At 54.8% G+C, this 27,766-nt stretch overlaps 6 protein-coding genes across 6 annotated transcripts; 3 read left to right on the forward strand and 3 right to left on the reverse strand.

Moving 5' to 3' along the window:
* The first annotated feature begins 9,915 nt into the window (after positions 1–9,915).
* Positions 9,916–11,724, forward strand: BDY24DRAFT_376938 (uncharacterized protein). The gene is made up of 2 exons (XM_076638715.1): positions 9,916–10,261; positions 10,340–11,724. The coding sequence occupies exons 1-2, from the start codon at positions 9,986–9,988 to the stop codon at positions 11,543–11,545; spliced, it is 1,482 nt and encodes a 493-aa protein (XP_076500336.1). The 5' UTR covers positions 9,916–9,985; the 3' UTR covers positions 11,546–11,724.
* Positions 11,725–13,330: 1,606 nt separating this feature from the next.
* On the reverse strand, positions 13,331–16,641 carry BDY24DRAFT_376940 (nucleobase cation symporter-1 family protein). Its single transcript, XM_076638716.1, has 16 exons — positions 16,509–16,641; positions 16,240–16,346; positions 16,038–16,084; positions 15,896–15,964; positions 15,734–15,806; positions 15,591–15,651; positions 15,377–15,511; positions 15,083–15,303; positions 14,895–14,987; positions 14,743–14,827; positions 14,556–14,665; positions 14,383–14,483; positions 14,227–14,291; positions 14,000–14,119; positions 13,838–13,939; positions 13,331–13,751 (listed from the first exon to the last, which is right to left on the reverse strand). Exons 1-16 carry the CDS (start codon positions 16,582–16,584, stop codon positions 13,522–13,524), a joined length of 1,695 nt encoding a protein of 564 aa, XP_076500337.1. The 5' UTR covers positions 16,585–16,641; the 3' UTR covers positions 13,331–13,521.
* Positions 16,642–17,426: 785 nt separating this feature from the next.
* On the forward strand, positions 17,427–19,009 carry UBX4 (Ubx4p). The gene is made up of 6 exons (XM_076638717.1): positions 17,427–17,767; positions 17,859–18,010; positions 18,141–18,276; positions 18,398–18,559; positions 18,638–18,817; positions 18,924–19,009. Exons 1-6 carry the CDS (start codon positions 17,620–17,622, stop codon positions 18,929–18,931), a joined length of 786 nt encoding a protein of 261 aa, XP_076500338.1. The 5' UTR covers positions 17,427–17,619; the 3' UTR covers positions 18,932–19,009.
* Positions 19,010–20,284: 1,275 nt separating this feature from the next.
* On the reverse strand, positions 20,285–21,834 carry BDY24DRAFT_376950 (uncharacterized protein). Its single transcript, XM_076638718.1, has 4 exons — positions 21,525–21,834; positions 21,252–21,418; positions 21,103–21,165; positions 20,285–21,018 (listed from the first exon to the last, which is right to left on the reverse strand). The coding sequence occupies exons 1-4, from the start codon at positions 21,635–21,637 to the stop codon at positions 20,486–20,488; spliced, it is 876 nt and encodes a 291-aa protein (XP_076500339.1). The 5' UTR covers positions 21,638–21,834; the 3' UTR covers positions 20,285–20,485.
* A 704-nt stretch (positions 21,835–22,538) lies between these two features.
* BDY24DRAFT_336095 (NOT2/NOT3/NOT5 family protein) lies at positions 22,539–23,595 on the reverse strand (the record flags this gene model as incomplete). The annotated part of the gene is made up of 3 exons (XM_076637218.1): positions 22,539–22,917; positions 23,059–23,268; positions 23,432–23,595. 3 exons carry the CDS (start codon positions 23,593–23,595, stop codon positions 22,539–22,541), a joined length of 753 nt encoding a protein of 250 aa, XP_076500340.1.
* Positions 23,596–25,507: 1,912 nt separating this feature from the next.
* BDY24DRAFT_438278 (uncharacterized protein) lies at positions 25,508–26,953 on the forward strand (the record flags this gene model as incomplete). Its single annotated transcript, XM_076644348.1, has 5 exons — positions 25,508–25,717; positions 25,804–26,422; positions 26,518–26,528; positions 26,619–26,688; positions 26,787–26,953. The coding sequence occupies 5 exons, from the start codon at positions 25,508–25,510 to the stop codon at positions 26,951–26,953; spliced, it is 1,077 nt and encodes a 358-aa protein (XP_076500341.1).
* Between the last annotated feature and the right edge of the window lie 813 nt (positions 26,954–27,766).

Genomic DNA, 27,766 nt, shown 5'->3' on the forward strand with positions numbered 1-27,766 from the left:
GCGACTGAAAGGTGAGCTCGAACGAGCCTTGTTCGACGCCGCCTCGCCGAGTCCAAACGCTGATGAACCCTCCTTCTCCGTCAGTCTCTCCACGAGCGGTTCTTCGAACATGGCATCTGGCTCGAGCTCGCACTCTTCCGTTCACGCCTTGTCGGAGGACGCTTCTCGGTACGTCCCATCTCCCTCGATTCCTTGCTCTCGCCGCTTGAGCTCATTTTTCGATCCCCGCTGTTCGATGGCTTTCCACAGAAGAACATCCAACGAGATCATAGTCGAAGTCGAGTACGAGGGAGAGCTTTTTGGATCGATTGGTGAGCGCAATCTCCTCTTCGACTCTGCCTGACGAGGGAACGCGACGTGCTGAATCATTCCTTCTTCACTTTACAGTTCTCCCTTCAGATCACTCGTCGTTGAGTTAGTGATGCTCCTCCTTGCTCCATCTTCTTTCTGAGCTGACTCCTCCTCTCTCACAGCTCTCGTCTTCGACTACGTGAAGGTACGTCGCGTCGTCTTCTCGAACGAGTTCAGTCTTTCCCCGCTGACACGATCTCATTTCCTCCCGTCTCTCGCAGGGACTTCTTCTCGATTGTAGTGAGTGTTTGAATCTTTTCGCCGAGGATATCTCCGAGCTCACCCTGCGTCCTTCTCTTCGGCAGACTGCCATTCGCTCTCGACCTCTGTGAGGCTCTCGCTGGACGGTCTCGTTCTTCGAGGTTCGGAGTGGTTTCATTGCGTGAGTTCTGACTGGTCGAGAGAGAAGTCGACGACCGCTGATGTGTTCTCCTTTCCACCTCCTCTATAGTTCGGTGTCTTGGGAGGTTCGACGGTCGTGGTTGGTCTCGATTTCGAGATGGTGGGAGGAGGAAAGCGAGGTTCGTCGCATCGTCCATTTTTCGACTCTGACGCTGGATTTCGCTCTGACTAACCTCCCCTTTCCCTCCTCACCCTCCTCAGCCTTATTGGAGGTAAGCCTTCCACTACCTTTCGCCTTCGAATCAAGCGAAGAAGGGAAGAGCCGAGAGCTGACCAAGGTCTTGACGGTTCGAAAAACAGAGCGACGACGATCTGGATCGAAACGGTGCGTTCGATACGACTGCAGTTCGGCTCAGCCAGTTGAACTGAGCTAACGACATTCCTTCTCGCCTACAGGCTGCTCGTCTGACTCGGAGTCATCGGAAGACGACTCACCAATGCACGCCTCCCCTTCGGTTCGACTCGGTGGACAAGGTCAGCGACGACACGCGACGAGACGCGACTTCCTCGTTTCTTCGACGCTTTCGACTGACTTCTTCCCCCTTCGTGCTTCAAGGTGGAGTCTTCTCGTCCTCCAAAGTGAGTCCTCTTCCATACCTGCCCGATCGAGGACACAACTGGACCTGATTCGACGCGACTGATTCACTTCTCTTCCTCCTTCAGCCGAGCTCCAAACAGATTCGTCTTGAGAAACGTGAGCTCGCCTTTCTAATTCTCCAGAAAACGAACGAGAGCTGATCTTATTTCCTGCTTCCAGCATCGGCATCTAGCGAATCTTCTTCCATGGATGTCGACGCCAACGAGGTTCGTTCAAACGAGCGAGCTCGAGAATGCGAACGCGAAAGACTGACAACTCTGCTTCTCTCTCTTTCTCCTCCAGGATCCCGAAGGAGTTGCTGAGGAGGATGACGATCTTCTTCTCGAGATGGAAGCCCTAGAGCAGGTGAGGACCCTTCTGCTCGAGATGACTGTCGTCTCACTCACCTCCGTCTCTCCCTTCCTCGCACCAGTCTACGTCTCGTCCTCCGCTTCCGACGCTCGACCACCTCCCTGAAGGACATGCTTTTGACCCCGAGGAGATCGCAAGGCAGATCTTCCCTCAGCTCGAAGCCCAACTGCCTGGGATCTCCAAGTCCGTCGAATGGGTTCGATCCGGAGCAGGACAGCCGTCGAAGGAGGTCAAGGTTCAGCAGCACAAGGATCGCCTCGACACTCTTCATCAACTCAACCATGACCTTCGAGAGTTCGACAAGGGATCTCTTAGGGCTGAGAGCCATAGGAGACAGGATCCTCTCGCGTTCGAGCCAGACACCGGTCTTCGGAAGCTTGCGTGAGACTGAGTCTGCTCCCCTCTTCCGACTCTGAGATTGTCGCTGACGCTCTTTCACTTCTCGGGGTTTCTTACCAGTGTCCCGACTGCGAGTTGGTTCTCTCCTGTCATCCAGCTCTACGAGTGGTCAACGACGGAGAAATACCACCCCGAGGGCTTTCTTGGATCCATTTCGTCGTCGTCCGTCTCCAAGACGGAGCGTCATTTCACCGAGAAGGTGTATCAACAGCGAGGAGAGTACGTCGACGGTGTGAGTCCTCGGTTTATTATTCTGTCGGTCGACTTTGGGGAAACGAGTCGAGACGCGAGGCTGACGTTCGTTTTTTCAGTGCGACGCGATCGACGTCTGCCCAGCACCATTCAGCGTCAAGGAAACCGGACAGTCTCCCTACAAGCACCTCCTCAGCCAGCCACAGCTCTCCCTCCTCCAGGACGACTTCATTCCCGTCTTCTCCACTCGAGTCTCCGAGGGAACTCTGATCACTTCCAACGGTCGCGACTGTTTCAACACCTTCGTTCAACCTGCGATTCGCGAGCTCAAGCTCCGCTTGGAGTCAGCAGAACTTCGCTTCCACGTTCGGCTTCGATCTGGAAAGGTCACCGTCGTCTCGAGGACCGTCGTCTTCGCTGGAGGAAAGGATCGTTCTGACGCGTCGCCGATTCTTCCCAGGAGGCACGGGAGCTTCCTCAGCTTCTATCCTTCCGAGATTCAGTGTATTGAGGAGGTCAGTTCGTCTGCAGTATGTTTCGAAAACTGAGCTAATTCATCCTCTTCATCTTTGCGTCTGACAGGACATAGACATGATTCTCATTCGTTGGTTCGCTCCCCGCTCAGTCGACTTCGAGGAGGTTCCCTCGAATCACCACTTCGAACGATACGGGATAGGAGGACTCGGAGACCCCTTCTCATCCCGTCTCGAAGGCCGACAGATCAAGAAACTCGCTCACCTCGCCTCCGAGGAAGCAGAAGCTGGGATCGCAACCGACCTCGACGAACTCCAGATCCTCTACCCCGGGGAGATGCGATACCTCGCTCAATGGAACGTCGACAACGCCTCGATTTTCGACAGGATCAGATGGCCGCTCTGGTTGGACTCCTCGCTTCGCTCTTCTCCTCTTCAGCTTTGCGTTTGGGCGATGACTCAGAAGGGACTCGAGACTACATAGTGAGCGTTCAGTCTCCCCGATCCCTTTTTTTTCGAGCTCGACTGACTCTTTCTCGTCCTTCTAGGAGCTCGCAACAACTGTGAGTGGAAGATTTGCTTCACTGAGCTCAACTGACACCTTTTCTGCTTCGTTTCAATCAGATCTTCGATCTCTACCGCCGGACACGCTGGACGAGAAGGGGAGAGAGAGTCTTCGGAAATCCGAGGTTCGTCTTCGCTTTCCGTTTCTTCCTTTCTCGCTCTCGATACTAGAGCTGACTCGGTCTCTTCTATAGTGTCGGAGGAAGAAGGAAGCCGCTTTCCTTGCCTCTCTCTCCTCAGATCAACTTCGACAGCGTGTGAGTACACATCGAGTTTGTCGAAAATGGATCGAGCTTGAGCTGACCGTTCTTCTCGTTTTCAGGCTGCCGACGCTCGAAGGCCATGTCCTCTCGCATCGATTACAGGATGTGATCTCGAGTTCGCCTGCCGTCGGAACGCTTATCAACACGCACGACATAACGTCTGTAGACCGAATGGAGACAAGGTGAGTTTTCGACGCGTCTCGTTTTTCTTGCCTCGAGACTCGAGCTGACCTGCCTCTACTCCTTCTTGCAGCCCTTTGTATGTCCTCGAGCTGAGGAGACCGGATGCGACGCTCGGTTCTCGAGACCTGATATCGCCAAACGACACGCTCTCACCAACTCATGCGAATCTCTCCTCGATGATCGAGACAAGGTGAGTTTTCGACGCGTCTCGTTTTTCTTGCCTCGAGACTCGAGCTGACCTCCTCTCCTTCTTCTTGCAGCCCTTTGAATGTCCTCGAGCTGAGGAGACCGGATGTGACGCTCGGTTCTCGAGACCTGATATCGCCAAACGACACGCTCTCACCAACTCATGCGAATCTCTCCTCGATGATCGAGACAAGGTGAGTTTTCGACGCGTCTCGTTTTTCTTGCCTCGAGACTGGAGCTGACATCCTCTCCTTCTTTTCCACAGCCCTACGAATGCCCCCGGATTCAAGAGACCGGATGCGACGCTCGGTTCTCGAGAGCTGATATCGCCAAGCGTCACGCTCTCAACAACGGTTGCGAGTCCTTTCGCCCTGCTCACGAGAAGGTTCGTTTTCTCTCTCCTCTCTTCCCTCTCTACCCCAATCTGACTCGTCTTCTTCTTGTTCGCGTCCTCGCAGACCATCCCATGTACCTTCGCCAAGAAGCACAAGTGCTCGGAGATGTTCTCTCGCCTGGATTCTCGAGATCGACACAAGAGGATTTGTGGAAAGTCGGTCGTCGTTCGTCCTCCGTCTTCCATTCCCCTCTCTGTCCGAACTGGCACGCTGACCTATCTCTCGTCTTCCAGAAGTTCCCATGTCCCAAGTTCAACCCGAACGGAGGATGCATCTCGACTTTCGCTCGCTCCGACACCGCCAAAGCTCACGGTCTTACCTGTGGTGACGACTCAGCAGTGAGTTGAATCGTTCTCGTCCTCGCTCTGTTCTTTGCTTCGGCTGACCGACACTTCAAATACCTCCGCAGAGATTCCCATGTCCTCTGAACGCCGTAAACGGATGCCTGATAACCTTCAAACGACGGACTCTCGCTACGTTCCATGCTAAAGACTGTGACGGAAAGAAGAAGACTGGGACGATTCGAAAACGTAAGTCTTCTCAGCAGAAGCTTATCGAACGCATCACTGACTTCACCCCCTACTTCCCCAGGTCCCGTCTTTCGAAGGTCGAAAGCCGAAATGAAGTTGGCTGGTCTTTCTCGTGAGTTTCGTTCTTCTCAATCGCTAGATTAGCCTCGCTCTCTGACAAGCGCGTTTCCGCTTACAGTCGGATCTTCATCGAGCTCGAAGGCAGGTCCTACCTTCGCCTCTGTAGCCTCTACGAAACCGTCGCTTCCCACCTCGAGCTCCGCTTCGAAGGGTCCGTCCCCGTCGTCGTCGACCTCGGGAGGTGCGAAACCAAGTAATTCCCTCTTCTCGTACTTCCTCGTCGACTCGAGTCTTTTCGCTGCCCACTTCTCACCCCTCTGTTCCTCTCGCATCAGCTTTCAAGACCCCTTCGATCCCTTCGAAGGTCGGAAAGCCTGCTCTCGTCGGTGAGTCGAAAAGCAGACGCGTCTCGATTTCAAGCGTCGAAACTGACCATCATCCCCACTTTCTCTCTCCTTCACCCTCTCCGCAGCCTCTTCGACACCTCAGCATACGCCATCGGTCCCTCACACGTCGGCTCCTCGCTCTCAGCAGTGTGAGTATCGTCTCCGGTCGCGTCGATCTCGAGAGGTTTCGAGTCGACGGCTGATCTTCTCTCTCCTCGCAGTGTTGGCTCGAGTGGCGCCTCGTGGATTCGAGAACCTTGGAAACACTTGCTACATGGCCGCTTCTATCCAGGCTCTTCTTGCCAGCTCGAGTGTCCAGCAGAGGCTGAAGCTTCACAACCACCAGGCGTGTGAGTTGAGATCCCATCTCCTCTCGTCTTCGTTTGAGATCGAGCTCACCTTCTCTTTCTCTCTCTCTTCACAGGTCCTCACACTGCTTCGTTCTGCGCCTTGTGCGAGCTCAAGTTCACGCTTTGGGATCTGTATTCATCGAGTGGTCCGGTTTCGATCTTGCCTCAAGCGTTCGTCGACAGCCTGACGGGTGAGTCCGCGTCTCTCTTCCTCTCTTCGCTCGGATCTTCGATTGCTGACTGGAGCCTGGATCTCCCTTCAGAGATCTCCCCTCATCTCCGAGTCTACTTCCAGGAGGACGCTGCTGAGTTCCTCGTTGGCCTTCTCGACAAGATGTCGGAACAGGAGGGTCTGAGGTGCGCTTCCCTCCTGCTCGTTTCGTTTCGTTTCGTCGAACACTTGGACTGACCCCTCTCCTTTCTTCCCATCTTCGCACCTCTTCCCACCCTTCTCAAACAGTGTCCCTCTATCCTCTCGAACCAGCACCCTCTTCGACAACTCTCTCGTCAGCGAGCAGCTCTGCGAACATGGTCACGTCCATCGGTCGGAAGTCAACTCCTCCTCGACCATCTCCCTCGGTATCCCCCAAGGAGTGGACACTCTCGAGGAGGCCATCGGCCACTACTCTAGCTCCGACGATATCGAGTCCTTCGAGTGCTCGGGGTCAGTCTTTCTCCCGTCTTCGAGTTCCGAAACCTTTTGCTCGACGCGTCGAAAGTCTGACTCCCTCACTCTTCCTTCCCTCTCTCTTCCAGCTGCACTTCGAACGTCCGAGGCACTACTTCTTCGATGATCTCTTCGACTGCCGAGGTTCTCGTCTTCACCCTCAGCCGCTTCTCATTCGATCAAGAAGCCGGTGCTGCTACGAAGATCGAGAAGCTCGTTCGGTACCCCAAAGAGCTCTCTCTTCCCGGACAGGTTCGTCTTCTTCTTTCCTTCTCTTCGAATTCTTTCTTCGTACTGACCAGCCTCTTCCCTATTCACAGGTTGGCGTCGTGTACGATCTCGTCTCCGTCGTCTCCCACGTCGGAACTCGAATCAAGGATGGTCATTACCTCGCTCAATTTCGAACCTCGGACGGGTCAGGCTGGGCTCGAGCGAATGATACGAGCATCACCAGTATCACTGCTCCTCTGGATCGGGCTGATGCCTATATCCTGGTGTATACTAGGAGAGTCGTCGCTCCAGGCTTCGGTTTGAACTCGTCGCTCGGTGCGTCGCTCTTGCTCTTGCCCGCTCCGACTCTCGGACGATTTACTGACTACACCACCCCTTCTACCATATCAGCCTCATCATCAGCGTCCTCTTCGTCTGCTCCCAAAGTTGTCCAGGCTCCCGCTGTCTTCGCGACGCCGGGTCCCTCAGGCCTCAAGAAGAGGTGAGCCTCCCTCTCCCCTCCCTTTCCCTCTCGTTTCGAGCCTGTGTCCATATGCTACTGCTCATCTCGAATCGCTGACGCCCCCATTCATCTTCCTTTCGCGCCCAATCCAGCTCGGTCTCTTCCGCCGCTGGCTCGACGGCTTCGACTTCGGTGAGTCCTTCGCGCTCGAGAATCGAGGTCGACTTGCTCTCCCCATCGAATCGCTGACTTAATGCTCTACTCCTCGCCTCTAGGCTCCTGCTGGTGGGACAGTTTCTCAGCCTGCTGCCGCTCCTTCCATCAAGGGCCTGAGCGTCAGTCTCGTTCGAACCGAATCAAATCGAAGCGAATCGACTCGAATCGACGTGTCTTGATGAACGCACTCACTCGCTGACTCCCTTTTATCTGGTCTCACAGTTCAAGAAGAAGTCGAAACCACCTGGATCGGTCTCAGTAGCGCCATCCACGGCTCAGGTGAGTCCTCGGAGGGAGGAAAAAACGACCTGCCTCGTCCCCTCTTTTCGACGCTCAGTCCACTCACACCCCTTCCTCTTCGTCTCGCAGACTCCGCAGCCTGTTTTCGGATCAACGTTCACGTCATCTTCTTCTGCTGGAGCCTCATCGAAGGTGAGCTCGTTCGCGCAATCAAGAGTCGGTGGAATTTCAACTGACGTCGAGTCTCAATTCACAGATGTCATCTTCCACGCCTACGATCTCGTGCGTCTGGCCTCTCTTCCCCCTCACGAGTTTCGCGAGATTCTGACTTCAACACCTGTCGCTTCCTTCAACAGCTCCTCCTCGACCCTTCCCTCCTCGTCGTCGTCCTTCAACCCGGATGGCCTCGACTTCCTCATCCCCTTCGGGTTATACGCCTCTTCGCCAAAGTCGATTCGTTGGCTGGAGGAACATGACCCGTTTTGGCTCGACTCCTGCGTCTACTACAGGTGGTTCCAATTTCGTGGAAGTCCTCCCAGCCTTCGATGGGCGCTCCTTCGCTCTGGGAGTATGAGGGTCGTGGGACGCGGATACCTTCGAGTTGTGAGTGGCACCCTTTCAGAGAAGAAGACGGCAACGATCGAAGCTAACCAGATTCTCTTCGACGTCTTCAGTCCGATCCGTTCCTTCGAATCGAAGCAGCGAACGAAGGTCGTCGAGTCGTCGCTTCGGAGAAATCGTTCCTTGCGAAGAAGGTGAGTAGATCGTCTCCTCCTCTCTCTCAAAGGTCACTTATACCTCTCAGATGATGACTCTTTCCTCGTTTCCAGCATTGAGCACTCGTCCTCTTCGCTCCGTCGGTACCTTGTTTCGCGTCGTCGCGTCTCTCCTTCTTCTTCCCCGTGGTTCACCTTCTTCTTTCTAGTATCTCAGCCCCCTCTTTATTCCCTTGGATTCTTTTCGTAGCGATGTCGCCCTCTTGTACTACTCTCACTCTGATCGCTCTGATGATTTCTTCTCTCCGTCGCGACGCGTCGACGGCTCATTAAACGCGCAAGTTTCTTGTACGGCCTTCTCTGCCCTCAAACCTCAGAGATTTGGATTCAGCATCCAGAAAGTAGATCGTAGAGAGCTCTCATCGCTCGATGATGATGTGTTGTAATTTTTTGGGCTCTTCCTCTCTCGTCCCGCTGCCTCTCGCTCTCTCCCTCTTAGACGTTCATCTTCTCTCGCCCCTTTTGCTTTTCCTTGCTACCCCTTTTACCCTTCGGTGATTGCATGTCTATCCCGTTATATTCTCTGTGTTGTGTTCTCTGCAAGACTGTGATTGAGGGCGAAGCAAGGGAAGAAGAGACGGAGGGACCGAGGTGCGACGCGTCGACTCCTCCGCCTCCGCTCGAGCGAACTTCCCTCGCCCTTTTTCTTCATCTTTCAGATCTATGCACCGTCGAGCAAGGAGCTCAAAAGTCTGTTCTCGGAGAATTTCGTTTCGTTCGTCACAACAAATCAAGAAACTGCGTGCCACAAGAACGAATCCGTCCCAAGGCGAACGGTCGATCTCTCCGTCTCACGCCTCCCTCCCTTCCTTCTTCACCTTCTCCCATCCAACCACCACGACACCACCCTCCTTCTTCTCCTCCTTTCTCGGTTGACCTCTACCAGTCCCTTCGCACGATGGCTTCTACCGCCTTCTCTGCCTTCCCACTTGTCGGTCCTACAGCGGAACGACCTCTTCAACAAGCGTTTGTGCTTCGGCTCTCGGAGGACAGTTTGGAAGCTCTCAGGGAACTCTTGAGGAACGATAGAGAAGGAGAAGGGATGGAGCTGGAGTTTGGAGAGGGCGAGACGGTGAGTTCCAGCGTAGAAACTTTGATCTCTTAGGGGTACGAGGCGGCGAAGGGGTGCTGGGAAAGAAGCGGAGGAGGAGGGGAGGGAGAGTCGACTTTGGAAGGATCTTTTGGAGGGAATGGAAAGATTTGACTTCCATTCTCTGGGTGGGTGTATATATGCGCCGAGAGAGATCCGTAGAATCTCGAGAAAATCTATGGATCTCGTTGAGAGGGAGGAGGGTTGTTCGCTCCCTTCTCCCTCGTCCGAGCTCACATCACCGTCTTGTCGTTTCTCGTTTTTTGCTCCTCTCTTCTTCTCTCTCTCAAAGCTGACCTCTTCTTCTTTGTATGCTCTCCTCCAGCTCCTTCATATCCCCAATCAACCTTCCTTCAACTTGACTCCGGCCTCGCTCGCTCCTCCGACCGAGTTCCTCTCGCACCCTTCCTCCTCCTCTCCGTACTTCCTTCACTCCTCCGCTGCCACTCGGTACACCATCCGTCAAACGACCGTTTCAGCAGCAACCAAGAACAAACTTCGTCTAGGAACAGAACAAGCCGCTAAAGACAAAGCAGAGAGGAGGATCGTTCAGCTCGAGGAGGATCCCGTCAAGTCCAAGGGCAAAGGGAAAGGAGGAGCGTCGTCGTCGTCGTCGAACAAGGATGGACTTCCAGCCCATATGCGTTCGAAACCGCTCAGTTCAGGGAGTGCAGGAGGGAGTGCGGCAGGAAGTAGAGGGAGTAGTCCTGCTGGTGGGAGAATGGGAGGAGGAGCGTTGACTCCGGGAGGAAGTCCGGCCATGTCGAGCTCGACGGTTCGAGCTGGGTCGAGGGACGGGTCGAACTCGTTGAGAACGAGGATCATCCAGTTGCTGGCGATGGGACCTATGAGCTCGAGGGATCTGGCCTCGAAGGTGAAGAGTAGGGAGGACGACGTACTTGAAGTGCTCAATCTCGTGAGCACCCATTCATCGTTTCGTTCCTTCCGTCTCATCCGAGCTGACCTTCCCTTCTTCCCTCTGCTTCTTCCTCAGGTCGCCAAACCACCCACCAACACTCGTCTCTACCACCTCCTCCCCAAATCTTTCTTCGAACTCGACATCTTCAGCTGGAAACCCTACTCTCAAAACGACCGAGACAAGGTCCTCGCCGCTACCCGTCACGCGTTCGACGTCGACCTTCGACTCCCCAAGGACGCTCCAGAACGAAGGATCCTCGATCCTGACTTCGTCAAGTCGCCAGCCAAGCCAGCTTATGCGACGTCGGTGCTCGGACAGTCGGGATCGTACGGGTTGGGGTTGGGAGTTGGGTTGGGAGGAGGAGGAGCAGGGAGCGGGAGCAAGGGGTCGGCTAGTCCGCTTCCTCCTGCTTCTGCGTCGCCAGCAGCGGAGGATTCGGGTACGACGAGTTTGGGGTCGACGCTGATGGGGAAGGGAAAGAAGGGAGCGGTGACGGTGGTGGAGAAGGGGAAGAAAAAAGTCTCTCTTTCGACGACGACGTCCGGAGTCGCGTCGAAGAGGAAAGGTCGAGACGACGACGACGACGAGGAGGATGGAGAGATTTCGGAACCACCCAAAGCTTCCAAAAGCTCGGCATTCGCTACCCAGAACGGAAACGGAAACGCATCAGACAGCAGCAAACGTCGGAGAACGATCGATCCTTCCTCCTTCAGCAACGATTCCACCCTCCTCGCCCCGACCCCTTCCACGTCTTCAACCTCACTCAACAAATCGCTTCTTGGTCCATCTTCATCTCACTCCAAATCCCACCTCTCCCAATCCTCCTCTTCCCAATCCATCCACGTCCCAACCCCTTACTCCTCCCGTCCTTCCACCCCTCTCATCTCCTCCCACCCGCCTCCGCCCCCTTCCTCTTCGCATCACTCCCGTCGCAAAGCCTCGCCAACCTTCACTTCCTCCTCTGGTTCCTCCTCTGGCTCCCCGTCATCATCTCGTTCCTCGTCTCGTTCACCCTCCCCACTCAACCTACCGGACTACTCGCCCGGAGCCCTGCGAAAGAGGTTCAAGTCCCTCTGGCCCGAGTACGAGTCGCTAAACGAGAGTTTGGGGAGGGAGAAAGAGAGGAGTGAGGGGATCCTAGCCGGGAGGGTGGGGAAAGAGGGAGCGGAAGGGAAGAGCTTCAAGGAGGTGAAAGGGGAGGTGAAGAGGAGAGGGAGGATTCATAGGGAGTTGGAGGAGATTAAGGGACGGTTGGGGAGGAGGGCGAAGGAAGGTAAGTGAGGAAACGCGACGTTGGGGGAGTTTGGTTTCGGGTTGTTCGTTGTTGGTTCTTCTTTTTTTCGTTCGTCCTTGAGTTTTTTTAACGCTTCGTGGAGAGCTGAAGGTGGAGGAGTCCCTTGTTCGTTTCGTTCTACTTTTGGTTCTTCTAGATGTGTCGTCTTTCTGTTGACGACCCAGTCTATACGACTCGAAGGAAAGAGGAGCGAGACGAATAGGGAGAGCAAGGCCGTTCGAGACGAAAAAGATTGCCAACGATGCAGGTCAGAGTCCGAGTCTATACCTGAGTTCGAAAAGAAGTCTGACGGGGCTCTAGGTGCTGCTCTTGCTGATCGTTCTGTGGTTGCTGGTCTCTGAGCTCGAGTGAAGTGAGGGTCGCGAAGTGTCTCAAAGCTGAGGGCATCTCTGTTTCACCTCCGCAACGATGCGAGCTCGGTCTGGTATGATGTTTTACGCCAGGCCTCTATATATCACCCCAGCGCGTCGTACTTTCTCAAAAGGCGAATCGCCCGTCGGCGAGCTTCCCCTACTGTAGTCGACGACTCGACGCTGACTCTGCTCCGAACGAAGACCCCAAAGAAGGCAAACAGGTCGTCTCAAAGAAGGGCGGGCGGAAAATATGAAAACTGAGACGCTCACGCGACTGCACCGCCTCGGGCATAAAGGAAACCCAACCAGAAACGAGCGAAAAATCCCAAAATCCCAAATTCAAAACAACGACGCGTCGGTCTCGTCTCCCCTTTACGAATCTCTCCTCCGCCTTTTGATACTCACCTTCCATCCGCCGGTCTTCCTCGCTCCTCTGTAAGCCCTGCCGAGAATATATAGACTTCTGGTTCCACTCTGAGGGACTAGATCTCGAATTGAAGGCGTGAAGGCTGACCTCTCTTGCTCCTTCTTTCTTCTTCCTTTCGCTCTTTCGTTCGCGTTCTTTCAGCTGTGGGATCATAATTGCTGGCAAGTTTTTTTTAAATCCATAGTTCCCTGACCGATCGAAACTCCTCACCTCTCTCGTCCTCCCGCCTCTTTCTCCCTTCCGACGCATTTCCGGCTCTCTGTTTCTTTCGGTCTGACTCTCTTTCCCCCCGGATTCTTTCAACGTGGCTGGTTCCTTACATTTTGCTCCTACTCGATTTGATTTCGTTCTTTCTTATCGCTTCTTATTTCTTTCCTCTTGTCTCAGATCCGATCTCGCACGACGCGTCCTTGTTTCGAGTTTCCTTTCTTGCGCTTTCCATCGTGTCGTCCTCCTCGCTAGCGACTTCGTGAAATTAGCAAAAACGATACAGAAGGTAGAAGTTTAGGCAACGTCACTCAATCACCTCTCTGAACCAGAAGTGTTTCAAGCAAGTCACTCCTCGGCGTTGTTCTTTTCCTTTCCGCGCTGTTGTTGCGTGTTCCTTCTCGAGCCCCGTGCCGTCATCTTCTCGTATTCTCGGCTAACCTTCTCATCAGGTTCGACTCACTCTCAGCGTCCCGAGTTCCTCAATTAACTGCTTTATCCAGCCTCAAGGGGCAGCGCTGTCGTCGTCCGTCCGTCACGGCGCCGCACTCGTCGCCTCCCGACTTCCTGAGCCTCCTTCCATCGACTAGAATCCTCTGGCCTTACCAGAAACCATAAATAACTCAGAGACGAGCCTCTTCGGAGGTCATAGGTGTACCGGGTACCAGCATCGAGGACGAGATCAGTCAGACGCGTCGGCTGATCGCCTCTTTTCCTTTTTCCTCGAAGACAAGTCCCTCGAAGTGCTCAAACTTGACACGGATCGACTTGCACTGGTGATTTGGTTCGAACAGGTCAACCATGATAGAGATCGTACAACCAAAAAACGCTAACAAACGCAGAATACAACGAAACGAGAAAAGCAAAATCAAAACAACGCACGGATCGCACCATCCGTTTTTTGCTTTGCGTCTTTCTCGAAGGAGAGCAGAAGATAAACTAAACCGAGAAGAGAAATCTACGAAGAGAGGCTGGTTCAGATCGCCTCGACTCGAACCTTAGTCGCGTCCTTGGAATAAACCGCCTTCTCGTCTTCATCGATAGACCCTGCCTCCGCGCCGTGAGCAGTACCTTCCTTCGTGAGAGTGTCGGATCCAGAAGTGGGCAGGTCGGGGACGTCGTCGGCGAGGATGGCGTGAGGGACGAAGGACTCGGAGTCGGGGAAGTAGTGGGATAGACCGGAGTAGATGACGATGGAGGTGCAGACTGAGGGAGGAGAAGAGAGGGAGAAGGAGGGTGAGTCTCGACGCGTCTTCTTCCCTCCGTCGTCGTCGAGGAAGAGAGGGACTCACATCCGAAGAGCCAGCAGATCGAGAAGAGGTTGGTGAGTCCCTCAGTGATAGTGACCGTTCCGGGAGAGACGGAAGCAGCGAGCCCAGGGAGAGTGGGAGCGACTGAAGAGAGAAAAGGTCAGCGTCAGACTTCGTTCTGACGGGAGGGAAAGGGGGACTCACTTGGAACCACCAAAGCGACAAGCGCTCTCCAGTTGACTCCCCCAATGTATCGGTATCGGCCCTCCATTCCCGTGTACAATGCGGGCACGTCGATTCTTCCTCGTCGGGTGATCCAGTAATCTGAAGAAGGAGGGGAAGACGAGGTAAGCGAGGTGGTTTGGGAACGAGTGAGAGGACGGGAGGGGCGAGGAATTTCAGTTGGTGAGGGAAAGGAGACCAAGACTTACCAGCGACCATGATACCACAGAGAGGAGCAAGGAAGACCGTGTACCCTCCCATAAAAGCGAGGAAGCTAAGGAAGAGGATCAGAAGAGAAGAGGAAAGATGGGATCAGTTTCGTTCGGTAGTTCACGACGCTCCTGCCCTCCCCTCCATCAACTTACTTTCCAGCTTTGGCGAGAATGTTCCAAGGAGTGATGCACCATCCTCCAACAACGACGGCGAAGATGGAACCTCGTCGGATGTTCATGTACCGCGGGAAGAGCTGTTCGAAGAAGAAAGGAGGAGTCAGGCCAGGAATCGAAGGCGGGAAGAGGAAGGAGAGAAGAAAACGAACCGAGAGGAGATCGTTGGCAGCACTGATGGTGTTGGCAGAGACGTTGGTTCCTATGGTCGCGAGAGCAAAGCCAAAAGCACAGAAGAATCGAGCGGCTCGACCCTTGGCGTCTGGAAGGAGAGAGGGAAAGCGAGAGGAAGAGGTCAGCGTCTGATTTAAGCCCGAGGGAGCATGCAATTCGACGAACCGTCGTTGAACTCGTTGACGAGAGTAGTAGGATCCCAAAGGAGCTTTCCGTATAGAGCCTCTCCGGCGGAGGTAACAACGATTCCCTGAAAAAGAAGAGCAGGGTCAGACGCGTCTGATCCTCTTCTTCTCGCCTCTTGTTCCCGTACTCACGACGAAAGCAGTCAAGGTGAAGACAACCGGGATGATGAATCCCTGGATGTAGATGGCTCGGGTGTTCTTGGCGTATCGAGAGAAATCAGGGATCTGAGAAGGAGGCGAACGGGAAGCGGGAAGAAAGGAGAGGGAGTCAGTCGAGATTCCGCTCGAAAGCGGATTGGGAAGAGAGGACTCAGGCTCACGTTGACCGAGAGAGTAGCGTAGTTACCGAGCACCGAGTTCATGCTCGAAAGGAAAGTCCAGGCGAGCTTGGATCCAGAAATGGTCGTCTTCTCCTGGAAGATGGGACCCGTTCCAGCGGCAGCGAGAGCCCAGATGAAGAGCGCGACGAAGACGATGGGGACGAAGATGGACTTAGCCCAGAAGAAGTACTTGATCTTGGTGGGGTGGATGAGGACGAAGGCTGGAAGGGAAGGAAGGAGTTAGGTCAGAAAAAGTCGAGTCGAGACGAACGAAGACGTCGAAACGAGACTCACGGAACTGAATGAGCCAGAAGAGGAAGAACGAGAGCATTCCAGCGCTGGTGATGTTTGCGGACTCGGGCAGGTGGTTGGGGAAGTTTCGGAAGGAGGGAGCGAAGGCGATGATCATCTGGTGGACACATTCGGAACCTGAGGACGGAGACGGCGACGCGAAGAGCAGAGGAGTGAGCTTCGTTGGCTTGGAGATCGTGAGCGAGAGAGTTCTCACCAGTGTAGCATTGAACTCCGGTCCAGAACACGGCGAGAACGACTCGAGAAATAACGGCGAACTGAGAAGGGAGGGCGAGAACGAGTCAGCTCGGAATGGTCGCACGACCTCGCTCGTCGCCAGAACCGACGCGTCTCCCTCACCTTTGAGAGATGGAACCCGAAACTAGATCTCGCTTGGATAGGGAAAGGGACGTGGAGGATGGCTCCGGTGGCGCTGGAGGTCACATAGGTTCAGGGATGGTCAGCTAAATCCAACGGGAAGAAGGCGACGGCGAACGGTCGAAAGAACGCGTCTGATCTCACCTCTGTAGCAGAATTGGGATGGCGATGATGAAGTGACCGAGGAAGATACAGGGCAAAGCGTATCGCAAACTGAGAACGAGAGGGTTGTTTCAGAGTCGTCAAAGTCAGCTTCCCGTGTCTATCCGAGATCGAAAGGTCGTACCTCATTCCTCCAGCCAACATGGCAGAAGCCATCATCCAAGTAGAAATCTAAACGAGAGTAGAAGATAGTCAGCGGGTGGTCAAAGAAGAGAAAGGAAGGAAGTCAAAGGTGATCAGACGATCCGACGGCTCTCTCTCATCTTTCCCCTCCCGTCCTCAGCAGAACAACGACACCTGCCCGAGATATACGAAGATAGGCTCACATTCAAGGCGTCCGAGATCCAGTACACAACGAACGAGGAGGTCGTCCAGGTCCGCTGGGAGGGAGGAGTCGGGTCCAAATCTTTGTTTGATGTTCCGATACGAGCGTCTGGTAGGAGAGGCAGATGATGAAAGCAGGGTCAGCGACCCGAAATCTAGTAGACTCTACTACCCAGCCCACTCTCTCGAGCTCTCTCCGCGATGAGAAGAAAAAAAACGAGGTGATTGGAAGGAAGATAAGCCGAAGAAGAAAGTTCAGCCCGCTACTCACAGCTCGACTCTTCGGGTGCCAGCTCCCAGCTCGACAGCTTCGTGCAGTTGCGGATCGTGAGACCGTTGGAGGTCATATTTGGGAGAGGAAAGGAAGGGGAGAAGGAGAAAGGGGAGGCGAGAGGAGAGGGTGGCCGTTTGAAGGAAGGGAAATCTTAGGCAGGCTGGTGGATTGGCGTTCATTCTAGCGCGGCGTAGGCTGCGCTCGAGGCTTGTTATCTTCTTTCCGTCTCCTCCGTCTCTTCGGAACTCGTTCTCGATCAAGGACGGAGGAGGAGATGAGCGGCGGACCCCGGAGGAGTCGAGACTTCCCAAGACTTGAACGAGAAACACGACAGAGAGCGAGGCCAGAGGGAGGCGAGAGAGTGAGAGGAGAGAAGAGGGAGGAAGAGAGGCGAGAAGGTGGGGCTTGAAACGCTACCGTTGGCCGTAGATTGGCTCGTAGAATTCTCGCTGAGCTCAGAAGAACGATATCTGAACCCTCCAAACACCTGAAAACTTGAAGGTCGCTCTTTTCTCGCTCTTCGACCGTTCTTTCGACGGAAAGAGATGGGGGAAAAGACTTCGACGGCGTCGTTAAAGCCGCCTGGGATAGCAGTATTATCCTCGACGTTTAGATTTCGTAGACGCCTATGTAAAGGATCTCCGAGAGTGCTCTTTCGGGGGTTCCTTCTGATCTCTTTCGGTGTCAGGGAAGCAAATGGGACGGGAGAGGCGCGTCGCATTCAACACCGGGTCTTCTGTCTGTTCGTCTCCTTGCAAAAGTCCAGTTTTTATGAAGGTAACGACGTCTATGCTACTCCAAGATATAATCAGAACCAGCACACAACCACTCAGACCTTCAACGCTGCCACAGAAGCGAGATCGAAACGGCGACGCGTTCGTCGATCCGCCTCCACGCATTTTCTTTCTATCCTCGACTCCGTCTTTTTTCACCAAACTGACAATTGTGCTACAGCATCTGTTTCCTCACGGAAATGAAATCTGCGAGGAGAAGCAGCAGCAGGTGACCGATCCTTGACGACCATCTCTTCGTGAGGGCCAGCGAGCCTTTCGTGAGCTTCGTCCCTCCTTCCCTTCCCTTCCTCTCACTCTCACCCTCCCCCCAAACGATGTCAGAACGCACCGAACCCACCACCACCATTTTCGCCTCTTCTTCCACTCCTCCTCCCAATCCAGAACTCGCACCTCCAGTAGCAGTAGCAGCAGCAGCTCCCCAAACGTCCGTCTTCCTCCCCTCCAACACATCAGCTCCTCTCGGTCAGTCATCTCTCTCTCCTTCCTCCCTTTCTTCTCCTTCCAACCTCCGCTCACCCTTCTCTTCTTTTGTTTCTTTGGTCCACCCCAGAAGATCTCCCAGACTCAGCGTTCGACCCTACGCCTTCGGAAGTCGGAGCCGCTTACGCTGCTGCAACGGGGAGGGTTCAAGCGAACCAGGTGTTGAGGACGAGTGCGATGAGAGCGAAGGACGAAGGAGTCAAGGTGAAGCCTAGTTGGCCTAACGTGAGTCTCGTTCTCCACTTTTGTTTCAACTCGTCGGAGGTGGGTGGCTGGGAGAAGGAGAAGAGAAGGAGGGAGGGGGAAGGAAGAGGGAGCTGAGCTGAACCCATCTCCTCCCTTTCGCTGTGAGCAGACCAAAATTCGCATCAAATTCTCCGACCGAACCCAAATCGAACGCTCCTTCCCTTCCTCCACCCCCTTGAGCTCGGTGTACGATTTCGTGAGGTCCTCGTTGTCGGAAACGTCCAAGGAGGAAGGGTTCATGCTTTGTGAGCTCTCGTCTCGTCTCGTCTCGTCTCCTCTTTCCCCTTCCCTCCCCTTTCGCCTTTCTTTCCTTCCTCGAAGCTGATAGAGTTTGTTGCTTTGATGTATGGTGGTATTTGTGTTCAGATCAACCCCCAAGAACCAACCTCCCCGAAAAACCCATCAAATCGACCGTCAAACGAACGAGATACGACCTCCCTCCTCCTCCTCCTCCGACGTCCTTGCTCGATCATGGATTGGCTCCGAGCTCGGTGCTGTTGATTAGGTTTGAGAACGAGGATCTCAATAGTCAGTTCCCTTCCGTCCGATCAAACCAAAACTCAGCTCACACCTTTCCTCGCTTCGCTTCCTCTCGATCCTCGCCAGCCTCCGACCGACCAGCTCCTCTCCTCCCTACCCTCCTCTCGCACGCGACCGAACTTCCTCTGCCGACTCCACCGAAGGAACCGGAGACTCCTACGGCGGAATCGAGTGCTGCTACTCCTGTGGCGAAATCGGAAGGGAAGGCTGCTGGAGGGAAGGTGCCCAAGTGGTTCAAGGGAGGAAGTGAGTTGAAAGCGCTCGTTCCTTCTTCTTCACGATCTCTTTTCTTCTTTCTCGTTCCTTGAGCTAGCCTAACTGATCCCTCTTCGTCTTCGGTGGTGGGTTGCAGAGAAATAAACTCCTCGTCCTCAGGGCTTGCCTCAAGAAACGAAGCCCGTCGCTCACGAACGATCTTGATGACCTTTTTCTTGCTCTTCTTCTTCTTTCTCTCTAATTTTTTAACTTTCTTTGCAAGCTCGACTCTCGTTCCTCTCTCTCTCTCCCCCTCACTTAAGGGTCGTCTTGCTCAAAAAAATCATCGAAAGAAAGTTAAACCACGCGTCTCTCTCTCCTTCGCGCGTTTCCGAGCTCACCTCCGTTCCCTCCCAACGTCCAACGTCCAACTCCCTCCTCCATCCCTCATCCTATCCTATCCCGACCCATGCCACCCTCCTCCATCGTATGTACCACATCCGCTTTCCCCTCTTTTCCTCACTCTTCGCTCTTCGCAGCTTCCTTCCTGACGTCTCTCCTTCTCCTCCTTCTGCCTCCCAGCCCTCCAAATCCCGTGAGATCATCCACCTCCCCGACACGGACGACGACGACTCGGACGATTTCCCTGAAACCAACTCTTTGTTCACAAAGTACTCGTCCTCGTCGTCCCAGCAACCGAACCCCAAGCCGAAACCAGCTACGATTCCAAAGACGTTCCCTTCGTCGCAACCAGCTCCTTCGACGAGGACGAGGAACGCGAGGGCATCCGGGAGCGGGAGTTCTTCTGCGTTGAAGAAATCTGCTCAGGTTGGAGGAGGATCGAAGAGCACGTCGCCTGGCCCTGTTGGAGGAGACGAGGGAGCAGAGGATGTGGGAGGATCCGGGAGGAAGAGAAGAAGAAGGGAAATGTTTGACTCGAGCTCATCACCGTCGAACAACAACCCTCCCTCGTCGTCGACTTCAACAGCAGCAAAGAAACCCAAACCCGCTTCGAAACCAAAGTCGAAACCTACTCCTTCCAAATCCAAACCGAAACCGAAATCCAACTCCAAATCCACGTCCAACTCGGACGCCTGGGAAGTGAGCTCGACGGAGACGGTTCAGGTTGATCAGACTCCTCCTCTCAAGAGAAGCTCTCTTTGGGATGAGCTGGAGGACGACGAAGAGAGGGAGCAGAAGCAGAGGAAGAAGCAGAAGCAGAAACCTAAGCCGAGGGCTTCGTTGAATGTTGGAGTGGGAGGAGGGAAGCGGGTGGTGGAGTTGGAGAAGGAGAGAAGGGAGGAGAGGATGGAGGTTGAGGAGGAGCGACCTGTTGAGGTTGTCGAGGAAGAGAAGGAGCCAGAGCTGGAGATGGCGGCTGACGAGCCTGAACCTGAGAAGGAACCGGAGGTCGAGATGGACGTCCAAGTCGAGATCGACCAACCCGTCGTCGTCGAGGAGGAGATGGACGTCGGATTCGAAGCCAGTCAAGCTGAAGTGGAAGCAGCCGTGGTCGTCGAGGAGGAACCCCATCATCAACAGGAGGAGGACAACGAGGACGAAGTCATCCCTGCTTCCGACATCGAGGAGGAGGAGGAGGAGGAAGTCCAGCGGAAGGACAAGGGCAAAGGAAGGGAGATCCTCCTCCCTTCTCATTCTCGCTCGCCAACACCACCACCAGCAGCAGCTACACGAGAGGAATCGGAATCCCCTCCTCCCTCACCGGATTCGGCTTCTTCGTCGCTTGTGGAGTTGGAATTTGCAGCGGCGATCCCTCTTCCTCCGTCGTCTCCTCCGATTCGAGCTGGATCGTCCGCCGTCGCGTCGAGTTCGACCCACACCACCAATCTCAACCCGTTCGCTAGGAACGCTACCCCTTCTTCCTCCTCCTCGTCGTTCGCGTTCCAACCACCTCAGGAGTCGGTCCTTCCTCCTCCTCCAGCACCTTCCGCAGGTCCCGTCGTCGCTCCCGCTCCCGTCCCAACTCTTCCCCTCGAACCAACCCTCCCCCTTTCCCCACCAACGATCTACCTCCCCTCCCTCACCTACCGCCACCCCCACCCGAACCTCATCCTCCGCACCTCCGACCACTTCGAGATCCGAACGCGTCGAGAACTCCTCTTCGCCGCCTCCGAGGTCTTCGAAGCGTTCTTCTCCAAACCCGAGTGGGAGGAAGGGCTGGAGGTTTCGGCGCTGGATGGGTTGAGGATTGTTTATGTTGGAGCTGCGGAGAGGGAGGTGGGGATGTTCGTGTGAGTGCGAAAGGAGGTGGTAGAGAGGGGAGGGAGGAGGGAGAGAAGAGGACTGACGCGTCGTTTTGGGTTTCGTTTTCGTAGGGGGTTCGCTTCGAGGAGGAACCCAGTCCTTTCGGTTCATCCACCGGATGATTATACGCCTATGTGAGTACCTCCCACCCTCGCCTTTTCCATTCCTTCCTCTCGCTGATGCGTTCGTTCGTGCCTGACCTCCTCGTTCCCTTCGCCAGGTTCAACCTCCTGCACCAACTCGGCTCTCCTCAGATCCACGCTCAGCTTCTTCGGATGCTTCGGGACGAGATCTTTGTCGTCGCACCGGAGGAGGCGATGAAGGACGGGCCGAGGGAGGAGGAAGGCGATGGGAATGGGGATGCGATGAGATCGAGCGCTCTTTACGGTGAGTTCGAGCTCTTTTCGAAACCGATTTTCCTCGTACTACTTGAGGGGTCTACAAACTGACTTTTTTTCTTTACTCCTCTCGTTACGGCCCTCGGCGGAACCAGTCCTCAAAATCCTCCTCCTCCAACTCTACCCTTCCCGTCCCGCTCCGTCCATCCTCGACCCTCTGCCCTTCAGTACCCCTACGCTCCAACTTCGTCCTTTGCCCCTCTCTCATCCCAACCCCAACCTCAACCCCCTTTCCTCAAACCCACTCACCACCAACCACGACCTCCAACTCCAACTCCTCGCCCGCCTGGCCCTGTCCTCCCTTCCGGAGAGGTTCGACCCGGGGAAGATGTCAGAGGAGGTGGCCGAGTTCTTGGGGTGGGAGATGGGGTGGAAGATGATGAGACGGAGGGACGAGTGGGCTGGCGAAGAGGGAGGGGGGTGGGAGGGGGTCGGGAGGGGGTGGAGGTTCTGAGGGAGGGAGGGAGGGAGGGAGCAGGAGGTTGGAGTTGTTTTGTTGTGTCGATTCGTGTATCTGTGTGTGCGTGTTTCTCGTTCTTTATCCTATATCTACTTGTGTCCTTCCGTTTCAGCGTCGTGATTATTTGGCGAGGCGAGGCGAGGCGAGCGAAAAGAAGAACAGATCGCGTCGACGCAAACAACCGACGCGTCGGTCCTCCCTTCTCTCTCCTCTCCTCGCTTTCGCTTGCTGCTTCCTCCGTCCCGAAGGTATGTGTGCAAAGTCGACGTCCGCGCCTTCCTCTGGGACGAGAAGTCTCCTTCGACGTCTCTTTCTCTTCTCTCAATTAGAACCAAAACACATTTAAGAAGGCGAGAAAACCGAGACCTGGTAGATAACCGAAAAAGGAAAAGAGAAAGAGAGGATTCCAACAGTTTTGAACTACACGCACACCCCTTTCTTTCTTAGGAGAAAGGAATGAGACGGAGGGACGACACGAGAGGGAGCGAAAAAATATAAAGAGAGAGAGTCGAGTCGAGTCGAGTCGAGTCGAGTTGGGAGGGTTTGACTCGAAACGAGAGGGAAGGGGAGGTTAAGAATAAGATAGGGAAACCGAGGCATGCTAGACAAACGAGGAACGAGATGAAAGGAAAGGAAGCTAAGCAAAACTCTACATCACAGCAGTCTGCCCGAACGTCTGCCTTCCTCCAGGACCACCCTGCTGCTGCCCTCCTCCCTGCTGCTGATGCTGCTGCTGAGGCTGCTGCTGTTGTTGTTGCTGCTGCTGCTGCTGCTGGGGATGAGGTTGCTGCTGCTGCTGCTGCTGGGAAGGATGCTGCTGCTGCTGCTGCTGGTTGGTCGACGACCGATCCTCGAGGGCCTCGTACGCGAGGTTGAAGTCCTTTTGCTCGACACGCGCCCAGGTGGCCGGGTCGAAGAAGATGTACGTTCCTCGTTCGTAGGTGGCCGTCTTCTCGGTAGCTTCCGCTCGAGGATCCTTGGTGAGCCAGTAGCCCATCTCTTTGTGCCACCGCCAGTGTCGGGTGTAGCTGTTTGAGGAGAGAAACGGAGGAAGAGGAGGAGTCAGTGGACCGAGAGACGAGAGACGGTAAACGACGTCCGATTCGAGGCGTTCCCCTCGACTCTCGTTCGAAAAGAAAGAGAAAGAAGGGTAGGTAAGTTGGACTAACAGTTCCTGAGCAGCCACATCCTGCAGTACGTCCCTCGGCGAAGCGTAGAAGATGAAGAAGAGGGTCTCCTCGGCGAAGAGGTTCATCTTTCCCTGAGCGTTGGCCGGTCGAACGTTGTAGCACGACGGGGTGTGGAACTCTTCCTCGAGATGGACGCCTCGGGTGTTGGCTGGTTCCGCCCATGGAGCGACGAGACTCGACGACAGAGGACTATCGAAGACGAGGACGAGGGAAAGGAAGGAGAGAAGGGATTCGGGAAAGGTCAGCTTTCGAGTTTCGTTTCGTGAACCGCCTTCTCGTTCGAACTGATCTTCCCACCCCCACCGACTTGATTCCTCTCCAAACCCAAACGACCACGGAAGCAAAGACTCACTCGTTTCCTCCCATATCCACTCCCAAGCTCATCAGATCCGTCCCAAACGACAGCATCCCCTTGTCCTCGTCCGCGTTTCGAATCGCATGCAAGAAAGCCTGCAGTCCCCACTTGTCCGCCGGACTCGACAGCACCTGCTGAGCCGGCACCGTCTGAGGAGCCATCGGTCCTCCACCCTCGTGGTGAAGAAGCTGATGCTGGAGCTCCGAAGGAGGAGGAGGAGCGGTTCCGTTCGTCAGGTTGGGAGGATACGTCGGCGCTCCGGCGGTAGGCTGTTGACGAGTTGTCGAGGAGGGAGAGGAAGGAGGGAGGAGAGAGGGAGCGGCTGATGTTGAGGAAGGAGGGTTGACGGAGGAGGAGGAGTTTGGAGGAGCAAGCTGAGGTGCGGGGAGGGAGTTGGAGGTTGGGTTTTGGGAGGGCCAGGCGGATTGAGCGGCGGCGAGTTTGGTTGCGTAGTTGGGGTTCTGGGAAGAGGAGATGGGTGGAGAAGAGAGGGTCAGAAAGGAAGCTATGCAGTAGTAAGGGGATGGGTGTTGAAGGGGAGAAGGAAGGGAAGGAGAGTCGCGGAAAAGCGAGCTCGTTGAAGTTCGAACTCTCCCTTCTCCTTCCTTCCTGGCATCACCTTCCGCCCTTCCAGCCTCCACTCTCCGTTCGATGCGACTCCATCGACTACCAAGCAGCATCGAACCACCAACGAAAGAGGCTCTCGAAAGATCCCAATCGAAAAGGAAGGGAAGGGAAACTCGAAGACTCACCCTAGGATCTTCACTCACTCCTCGAGCAAACTTCCCTCCACCAACGACACCCATCCCCGTCCCAGTTCCATTCCCCAGACCAGCTCCTACACCGTTCACCTGGCCAGCTCCACCAGCAGCCATGTCTCCTCCCAAGGCTGGGAAATCGTCTGCACTGAAATCTCCTCTCGGTCCTCCGGCTCCTGCTCCTCCCAGCGGCTGAGGAGTGCTTCCGAGAGCTGCAGGGTTGCTGGCTTGGGAAGCGTAGGAATGAGGAGTTGGAGGAGCTGGAGGAGGTGGGAGAGCTTGGGAAGCGGTTCCTAAGGACGAGAGAGCTGGGAAGTCGAGAGGATCGAGACCTGCTCCTCCAGGGTTGTTGCCTGCTCCTCCCTGAGCGTCCGACTGATGGGAGAAGAGGGACTGATGGGAAGGAGTAGCTGATGGAGGACCTTGATGCTGCTGCTGGAGAGGATTCGATGAGGGAGTTTGAGGTTGCTGCTGCTGGGAGCCGAGCTGCTGCTGTTGAGGTGCCATCTGCTGATGGGAGGGAGGAGGAGGAGCTCCGAAGGGGAATCCTGCTCCTCTAGTCGAAGAAGGGAATCCTGCTCCTGGGGTGACGGGAGCTGGCGTCCGAGGACCTTGTTGCTGCTGAGGGAGTCCGAACTGTTGTTGTTGCTGCTGCTGCTGCATCGGACGAGGAGGCATGTACTGGTAGGGAGGTCCTCCTCCTCCTCCACGTGGAAAGCCTGCTAGAGCGGGAGGAGGAGCGAGCGCTGGAGGACGAGACGGAGGTGCTCCTGTAGATATCGATGTAGATGGTGGGAGAGAGGGAGGAAAAGGAGGAGAGGGCAAGATTGTTCAGCTGATGGTCGAGGAAGGAGCGATGGAAGGAGCTAGAGTTCGAAGCTCAACCCTACACCTCCTAGAAGAAGAAGAAAGGAACGAACCTGGTCGATTCATAGAGCCTGGAACGAAGAGAGGGTAGAGGGGAGAGAAGGAAAGCGGCGAGCTTTTGAAGGGTCTGACGAGGGAAGGCGAAGGGGAGGGAGGGAAGGAGGTGAAGGGAGGTTCGAAGGGACGAGGTCGAGAAGGAGCAGGGTTAGGATGGGATTAAAGCGAAAGAAAATCTGTCAGGAATGCTTCCTTTGATTCTCTAGAGGGCGAAGGAGTGTTTGAAACTCACGATACCGAGATCGGGGGATGGATGGGAGATGGGAGTGAGAGGGAAGGGGACCAAAGGTCTCGTCTCGAACGAAAGCTCAAAGAGGAGGGAGGGAGCGAAACGAGTTAGATGCAAACGACCATCTTCTCAATCCCTCAAATCTTCCCTTCGCCAATCAGAATGGAGAATCAAGAGCTCCTTACCTCCTCCAACGATCTCCCCTTTCTGCCTACCGAAATCAAGCACCACATCCTTCGCTTCTGCGATCCTTCGACCCTCGCGAGGGCGTGTCGAGTCTCCCTCGCCTTCCTTCAACTCTCCTCGCCCATCCTCTATCAGGACGTCGAGATCATAGGACTCAAGAATTTGGAGAAGCTTTTTTGCTTCAGAGTACGCATCTTTTCGCCGTATCTGGAGACAGCAGCAGACGGACGATCCGAGCTCACCTCTCCTCCCTCTTCTCCTCCATCTCTCAGGGCGAAGGAAACGACGTCGACCGACCTCAACTCCACCCCTACCTCGATCTCCTTCACTTCCGAACTCTCACCATCGTCGCGACATCCGAAATAGCAAGAACAGGAGAGGTCTGCGACCTGTTCGACTCTCGAATCTTCATCCCTTCCTCCTCCCCTGCCTCTGGCCCTACCGTCTCCATCGACCTTCTCGTTCTACGACCCATCGCCGTCCTCCTCCCACTAGACGACAACACCGCTGAACTCAACCGCTGGTACAGCATTTACAAGATCCTCAACCCCAAATTCGTCCACATCTTCGGTTTGCCTGCTTCCCCTCTCGACGTCCCCTTGGGATCATCCATCCCTCGCTTCGACTTCAAGGACTACATCATCTGGGATCAGCTCGAACAACTGAAGATCACCAATGCTATCAATAATCAGGACCAGCTCTTCTTCGCTCACTCTCTCCAGCATCACGCCCACCCCGTCGTCGTCTTTGACCTCTCTTCCAGGTGGGGAGTTGATCTGTACGAGCTGACCCTCGAAGAGGCGGCGCTGTACGAGATGAACCCCGAGACGATGGGTGAGGGAGTGAAGGAGTGGGTTCTTCTTATGGGATCGCAGAGTCAGAAGGAACGATGTTCGCAGTCGCTGGAAGTGCATTGGAGGGAGGACGGGATGGGGGACGAAGAGGTGGCGAAGGCGAGACGAAAGGTTCGATTCGAGGTTGTCCAGTAGGAGTCCTGGTGAGTGCATCACTTTTGTTCTCTCCTATACCCTTTTTCAGTTCTCTCGGTCGCTGACTTTCGCTCTCACCGTCCTGGCGCTCGATCCAGCTCGACTCTCGTTTTCGGTTCGACGCGTCGACCGGATCGCTCTGCCTTTCTTCTTCGCCTCCTTTTCAAGGTTAGTCGCTGCTCCTCTTCGAGCTACCACCTCAACTGCGCTTCACTTTCTTGTTTTTCTCAAGATACTGATCTTTCGACTTTCTCTCTCTTCTGCAGGATCCGTCTCCTCCCTCTCCACCGAACGACGTCGTTACTCACTCGACTGGGCAGCGCCGCTGTCACTCCCTCTTCTCCCCCGCATGAACTACTCCATACACTTCCTGCTCGTTCATGATACTCATGATACCCTTATGCCTACTTTCCCCTCTGTACGACTGCTATAAAGCTCTAAACGAGATTGATCCTCTGCTTTTTCTGTCCTTCTTTCTCTCTCCCTCGTTTCCGTTCTTACGCTGCATCTTCTCTTTCTCGCTCATACCCCTACATGTGATTTCTCCAATGACCTCCTCAACTTGACCTTCTCTGCTCAATCCCCTCGTCCTCGCTTCGAATCGGGCGCGTCTTCGGAGCTTGAGAGACGCGACCTTGAAAGAAGTGAGACCGGCTAGATAGATTCACGAGTTTCCAGTCTCATGTCCCACTGCTGGATAAGCATATTCTCAGAACACAAGAGGGACAAAAGTCTTTTCGAAAACCAGACCTTTTCGTCGTCGGTGGCAAACCGAACGAAACTGAGGAAGGGAGCGAGCTAGTCTCGAAACCCTCCCCTCTGGGTCTGGAGACACTTGTAATCGTCCTCCACAGCTTCCGTTTTTGCTTTTGGAAGCCGAAGTCTGCAGTAAAATGTCATGGGAAAGCTTGAACTTAAACTTTGAACCGTTCGAATTTTTTACATCGGTTCTGTATCAGTCAGAATCGAAGAACAGTGGGAAGGAAAGCAGTTATAGACTTTCTGAGCTTTGAGCGTCTTGATCAATACTCCAGTTTCTTGAATGCGAACTCTTGGAACCCGAGCAGCTTTGCGGCGTCGGGGAGACGAGCTCAAAGTCGTCAAAACGCGCCCTGAGGGGAGCTCGCCGCGACTTCCTCCTCCAGTCGACGCGACCTCAAGCTCGTGAACGCCACACTTCGGCTGTGGACTCGCTCTCCTCAGCCCTCCTCGCGTCGACTTGAGCACTCAAACGCTTCTTGCTCCT

This window comes from Mrakia frigida, assembly GCF_051309035.1.
Source record: "Mrakia frigida strain ATCC 22029 unplaced genomic scaffold BDY24scaffold_3, whole genome shotgun sequence".
Taxonomy (NCBI): Eukaryota; Fungi; Basidiomycota; class Tremellomycetes; order Cystofilobasidiales; family Mrakiaceae; genus Mrakia; species Mrakia frigida.

Bases quoted from the DNA above. Each gene is read 5' to 3' on its own strand.
- BDY24DRAFT_376940 (XM_076638716.1), bottom strand. From the start codon at position 16,584: ATGACCTCCAACGGTCTCACGATCCGCAACTGCACGAAGCTGTCGAGC. The intron at 15,652-15,733 runs GTGAGGGAGACG...CTCCCTTCTCAG, and splicing joins TCGGGTTCCATCTCTCAAAG to TTCGCCGTTATTTCTCGAGT. The intron at 14,292-14,382 runs GTAAGTTGATGG...CCTCTTCCTTAG, and splicing joins ATTCTCGCCAAAGCTGGAAA to CTTCCTCGCTTTTATGGGAG.
- UBX4 (XM_076638717.1), top strand. From the start codon at position 17,620: ATGTCAGAACGCACCGAACCCACCACCACCATTTTCGCCTCTTCTTCC. The intron at 17,768-17,858 runs GTCAGTCATCTC...CCACCCCAGAAG, and splicing joins CAACACATCAGCTCCTCTCG to ATCTCCCAGACTCAGCGTTC. The intron at 18,560-18,637 runs GTCAGTTCCCTT...GATCCTCGCCAG, and splicing joins TGAGAACGAGGATCTCAATA to CCTCCGACCGACCAGCTCCT.
- BDY24DRAFT_376938 (XM_076638715.1), top strand. From the start codon at position 9,986: ATGCGTTCGAAACCGCTCAGTTCAGGGAGTGCAGGAGGGAGTGCGGCA. The intron at 10,262-10,339 runs GTGAGCACCCAT...CTTCTTCCTCAG, and splicing joins TACTTGAAGTGCTCAATCTC to GTCGCCAAACCACCCACCAA.
- BDY24DRAFT_376950 (XM_076638718.1), bottom strand. From the start codon at position 21,637: ATGAGAGAGGGGCAAAGGACGAAGTTGGAGCGTAGGGGTACTGAAGGG. The intron at 21,419-21,524 runs CTGGTTCCGCCG...GCTCGAACTCAC, and splicing joins GAGGAGGAGGATTTTGAGGA to CGTAAAGAGCGCTCGATCTC. The intron at 21,019-21,102 runs CTACGAAAACGA...TTTCGCACTCAC, and splicing joins TCCTCCTCGAAGCGAACCCC to ACGAACATCCCCACCTCCCT.